Source organism: Hemitrygon akajei, chromosome 13, assembly GCF_048418815.1.
Source record: "Hemitrygon akajei chromosome 13, sHemAka1.3, whole genome shotgun sequence".
NCBI classification, from domain to species: domain Eukaryota; kingdom Metazoa; phylum Chordata; class Chondrichthyes; order Myliobatiformes; family Dasyatidae; genus Hemitrygon; species Hemitrygon akajei.
This window is the reverse complement of record NC_133136.1, coordinates 41,201,329-41,207,328: the sequence shown is the minus strand read 5'-3', so window position 1 is coordinate 41,207,328 and position 6,000 is coordinate 41,201,329. Positions and strand designations below refer to the sequence as shown.

Genomic DNA, 6,000 nt, shown 5'->3' with positions numbered 1-6,000 from the left:
ATTCCTGTGAAAATTCCAGACTCCAATTCCAGAATTATCAACATCACACATGGATTTCGTAGAACTGGACTTCTGCTTAAAAAAAAATACCATTTGAGCATGCAATAATAGAATTTGGCTTGTAAATCTCGATAAAGTCAATGATCATGATATTATTTTCAATGTATAAAGATTAAAACTCAAAAGAACAATGCCAAGATCTGTTATAATTTAGTCTGTTGAGTTAAGGATCCTAATAAATGTACCTGTCCAGCAATTTGCATGGCTGTGTATTAAAGTACACAATTTTACTGCCAAACAATACACTGCTTGGTTCTTTGAAACCATTGAAGAAATCAATGCTACTCAAATTGTAATAATTCAATAAAAATTTGACACATGCCTAACTTCCGTATAATTAAAATGCCATTTTGAACACAACAGAATTAGTAAAACAGTAACAGCTGACTACAAAAAAAAAGCAGACAGCAAAAAGTGAATAATTATGTTTTTTGTTGTGAAGTGCTGAGAGAGTAATTTAAGCAAGACTACTGGAAGTATTCTCTGCCTTTTTAATATTGGCACCGAATCCCTAATGCATCGTTGTTACCAGAACAAACTAAATTCAATGCATCATCTAAAAGACAACAATCCTAGCAACATAATGCTCTTTTTGTACAGCGCTGCAGGATCAATCTAGAGTATGTATTCAAATCTTGAACTGGAGATTAAACATCCTGAAGGTCCCAACTTGCCTTACTGGAAATTTGAAGCTGCCCCATGTGGCAGATCATCAATAAATTGCAGGAGCACCAACTCCTAAAATAGTCCTGGCACAAAGTCAGACCAGCAAAAGACTTGCTGTAAATCCAGTTTTTATTCCATTTAGTGAATAGATCCAGCAACTGTGATCATAACCTTTTGGTAAGATTTGTAAATAACTAATTTATCAAAATAATCTAGTCAATTTTCAATAGTTTGCTTTGTACAGTCCACCCTGAATATCAAGGCTTTGTGTTGCACAGATAAAGCTCTTGATCTCAGAATTCTTCTTTCTACAAATTGAAGTACGATTAAAAACTACAAATGGTTAGAAAAGCAATTAACTTTGAGAAAGAATTGGAACAGTACAAGAGCACTCATTAGGTTTAGGCAACAACGAGTTTACTGCATCCACTTTTGACCAACATGCTAGATCACCCGTTTTTCTGTAGACAGTGGACTTTCACAGTCCAGTTTTGGTAATGAATATGAATCAGCAAGCAGGATACTGGTTTTTCCAATTTGCTGCTTCCCAACAAATGGAACAACTTTAAGCCAAAAGCTCCATGGAACAATACACAATTTTAACTTCAATTCGGTTTATTAGATCTGTGAATTATCCCATGATCAATAACTTTCTTTCACATTGTAGTAATGTATCCTGTGATCAGCAGTGATGAAGCAGATCAATGCTAAATCCAACTGAAATCCTCATTACTACAAAAGGCCATTACAAAGCATTAAGCAAAGTTCAAAATAGGCCAAGTCCAACAATGTCCATTCTTGAACAAAGAAGCCCCCTCAAATTTCTTCTGGTGGGGTATTGTACTGCTTTTAATGCAGTTATTTTTGGCAGTTTACCACAATGATAATAATTATACCCAAATCATTTTTACGTCTCTCTTTAACCTCTCACACATCATCATCAGATGTATCACTGCTGCTCGTCTCTGTGTCATCATTAACAGTAGGCTTGTAAGTGCTCTTCCACGTGAAGTTGCAAATCAAACCATTTTTCAGAAGACCATTTTTGCGAAGGCCATTCTTCTGGAGCTAAAAGAGAATAAAATGGCATTAAAAATTAAAATGCAAAGTGCAAGATTGACAAAAGCAAAACCCACCTATACTGAATTCCCAATAGAAAATCATTTGGGTATTACTCTGAATATCTTTGAGACATGAAGCATTTAGTCTTGGGTTGACTTGAAATAGGAATTCCAGAAAACAGTCAATTATTGAATTCTGAAACATATACCAAAATAGTCCAGACCACACAAAATTCTAGAACATAGCTGTTACGGTTCTAACACTCCAACAACACTGTAGCAAAAGATATTATTTTTGAGGAAGCAAAGCCAGAATTCATGATGGTATTATGATGGTATTATGATATTATGATGGTATTATGATATTATGATGGTATTGGTGAGTTGCTAGAGAAGGCAACTCCCACAATGCAGCTGCATAGGAGATTCAAGGATTTGAACCAACAGCAACAATGCACCACTAGTTTATTTCCAGCTCAGCTCTGTGTGTGTAGCTGCTAGCTTTTCAGTTTGTTGGAAGAGAATGCACACTTGAAAGGTCAGAATTGTAAAAAAAAAAGTAGCCACAGTGGATTTTATAGATGCAACATTGGTGCAGATGTGCCAGTGGTGGAGGAGGGAATTAATCTTTAGGGTGATTTGGCTGCACTCATGCAAGGAAGCAGAGAATATTTCATTATGGTCCTTCCTTAAGCTTTGTAGGTGGTGGAAAGACTATCAGGCATCCTGAAAGTTGTGACTGCCACATGAGCTGGCCCTAAGCCACCTTGCAACTGGTCCATTGAAATTTCTGATCAATGGTAACACTCCGAATATTAGGAGAAGGAGACTTGGAAATTAAATTCTCTCTCTGTCTTGATTAAGATCGTCACTACTTGCTAATTACAATTCAGGACAAAAAGTTAAGGTTCTTGCTACATGTACGCATGAACTGCTTCATTTTCTGAACAGCTGCAAAGGCAATTGTTTTCTGTATATAATATGGCAAAATATCTCTATTTCTGATCTAATGAGGGAAGGAAGATCACTGATGAAACAGTCAAAAGCAATTAAGCCATAGAAGCTTGGGTTCATTGCTTAATATTCTGAGAGAATTCAATCGGAACCAAGGCATTTGTTTAATAGATCCTACTCCATTTACCAAACAAAAGAGATTGGTCCCAGACACTGCCTGTAGTGATGTGCTGTAGCTGGAACCATTGATCTCCAGCAAATACAACCATCTTCTATTGACCTGGACACCCACTGTTGCCCTTTGACGAGAGATTTAACAAGGCACCTTGATGAAACACTTGGCCAAATGTTGACTTAATGGCACAAGCAGTCACTCTCAGTTATGAAATATAATCTTTCAACGGATACTTCAACCAAGGCTGTGGTGAAATCTGGCAAAGTCCGAAGTGGGCATTGGTAAGCTAGTCAGTGTTAGGTCAGTGCCACTTGACAGTACTATCATCAAGACCTTCATCAATTTTATGATAATTGAATGTGAACCAATAGACTCATATTTAAATTGGATTTGTCCTGATTTCCAGGGCCAGGAAATAACCAGTCAATTTTCTACAGTGGCATTGTGCTGAACATGCTGGTATAACTGTATTGGAATAGCTTTGACCAAAGGTTCATTCTAGACTACATATCTTTCCTACTACAGCGAGGGTATCTGGTCCCATAGACCTTGCTGCATCCAATGCTCTCAGCTGTTTCTTGAAATCATGTGGAATGAACCAAACTGGCTAAAAACTGGCTTCCGTGATGGTGGAGAAAACTGAAATATAGTATCTATTCAGTACCTCTGGCTGAAAAAGTACTTCAGCCTCAACCTTGGCATCACATGCTATACTCTGCTAATATTTGCAATATATATTTGCTAATATTTGCTCCTTCTTGGAGCCAACTCCTCCACTTAGCTGTGAATTGTCCACCATTATTCACAACTAGAAAACTAAAATAGTGTGTGAAATACAAATTTGTTCAATATTATTTATTTAAATTAACTATGCAGTGATTTTCATTGTTGAAAAATATTGGAGATTGAGCAGTTTCTTGACAAGAAAATAGTTTTTCCATAATTTCCATCCCATAGGCAACAATGAAAATAAGAGAAGAATTTGCAAGGTTGAAATAAGAGTGCCTCTTTTGCAAACACAAGGACCATTACATCAGCTAATAATCAGCATTACACCAGGGAAGGATTTGGTGGCAGTGATGGCTCCTACAGGTGGTAACATGATGGGAGGACAGAGCTACAAGGAAAAGACTGACGTTTGTCAAAATTAAGGCATCCAATTGTGACAAAGTTTACAACTGAAACTTGTGCATCCTTACAAAACAATGCACCTCTTCGGTGCAAGACATGATGGGTGAAAAAATTAAAACAAACACATTCTGATTAATAACTGGCAAGGTACATTAAAAGCAGAATGGCCAGTTAAAAAACTGAGGGGGAAATGGAAAATGTGCAAGACTGAACGAGGCTGCAGTGTTTCAGACTCAGCCAGCTGAATCACAGGCACAACTCTCACCACCATCAAGGACAACTTCAAAAGGTAGTGCCTCAAAAGCTATACCCTATTCTCATTATTACCCTCATGGAGGGGCTTGAAGACCCACACCCAATGTTTCTGCAACAGCTTCTTTACCTCTGCCAGTTTTCTCTTTTGCACCGATTATCTTTTGTAACTTACACACCAATTTTTTGTCTCGCAGTGTACTGCTGCAAAAAAAGCAATTAATTTCACGATAAATGGCAGTGATAATAAAACTGATTCTGGTAAGGGAGCTGGAGAATAGATCAGATTCTGGCTGGAGTTGAACAGATGTCATTACCTGTTCACTAATGGCCTGGAATTCCCTCATCTCATCCTCCGTTATCGGAGCACATGTTTCATCATTTTCACTTTCTTCCTGCCAGCCCATCTCTTTGAGCAGCCTAAGGAAAATAAAGTAAGTTCAATGCTACATTTCTGAAAAGGGAAGCTCAAATACTGAATAGGTATTACAGAAAATATTATAATGTTTATAGATTTAAAAAACCTTCCACAGACCCTGAAATAAACACAAATAATTATTGATCCAACAAAGAAAATATGTAAAATGAATAATGTAAAACAAAGAAGCATTGGGAAGGTATTTATTTGTACATCAGTCTTCAATATAAAGGATACAAGTAGAGTCCCAGAAAAGGCAGAAAATTGGGAATTGGAAGGGAAGTTAGAACTCAGGAAATTACAAACACCACAGAAGTTGTCATGAGTACCTGAAGGACCTGCAGACTGACAAGTCTTTGAGTCATAAACAGACTTGATCAGAGGGTCTTAAAAGTAGTAACTGATGAGAGGATTAATGTATTGATTTAATTTCCCAAAAATTCTTATATTTGGGGAAGACTTCATTAGTTTGGTCAAGGGTCCAGTGCCACAGACTCAAAATTTTAAAGTTTATATAAATGACTTGGATGAAGGCAATAAAGGGATTGCTGTTTGCTGATGGCGCAAACAGACAGAAACGCATACTGCAAAATAGACGCAAGGAGGCTACAGAGTATCCAAGATATCTGGTGCCCAATCAGTGAATGGGAGCATGAGAAGAAATGGCGATTTCACTTCAGATTTTAAAAAAAGCAGCGCTTTGCAGCAAGTTTCAGAGTTGGACAGTGCCCAGTGAAATGGAGGACGAGAAGTGGCGATTTCACTTAGGTTGGCAGTTGAAGATTTAAAAAGGCAGCGCTTCGCGGCAGTTTGCGGAGTTGGACTGCACCCAATCAATGAACAGGAGCATGAGAAGCAACAATTTCACTTAGGTCTACGCTTGAAGATTTTTTTAAAAAGGCAGCGCTTCGCGGTACTTTTCAGAGCTAAACTGCAACTGATCAGTGAACAGGAGCATGAAAAGTGGCGATTTCACTTAGGTCCTCGGCCGAAGATTAAAAACCAGTTCTTCGTGGCAATTTGCAGAGTTGAACTGCACCCTGGGATTCATTAGAAACAGCAAATAAAAATAAGGCAGGGGCAGGTGGAACAGCCGCTGTTGGGAGTGGTCACTGCGTGAGTGGGCCAGTATTGGAGTGGCTTTGGCTCACCAGGCTTGGGCGAAACAAATTTCTTCTTCTTCATTCCTTGTCTGTCAGGGCACTGTTAATGTAGTGAGAATGGCTCCAGGGGCTGTGATTTGTTTTGTGTGTGAGACGTGGGAATTCTGGGAGACCTCCAGC

The 6,000-nt window shown here is 38.2% G+C and overlaps 1 protein-coding gene across 2 annotated transcripts in view; it reads right to left on the bottom strand.

The window, feature by feature from the left end:
* Window positions 1-837: 837 nt before the first annotated feature.
* LOC140737809 (vasculin-like) overlaps window positions 838-6,000 on the bottom strand; it is a 62,370-nt gene continuing 57,207 nt past the window's right edge. For both annotated transcript variants that reach the window (XM_073064472.1, XM_073064473.1), the window contains exons 11-12: window positions 4,617-4,719; window positions 838-1,794 (exon numbers count right to left, since the gene is read on the bottom strand). In XM_073064472.1, coding sequence (XP_072920573.1) covers window positions 1,654-1,794; window positions 4,617-4,719 — 244 coding nt within the window. In that variant the 3' untranslated portion in view covers window positions 838-1,653. The remainder of the gene's footprint in view (window positions 1,795-4,616; window positions 4,720-6,000) is intronic.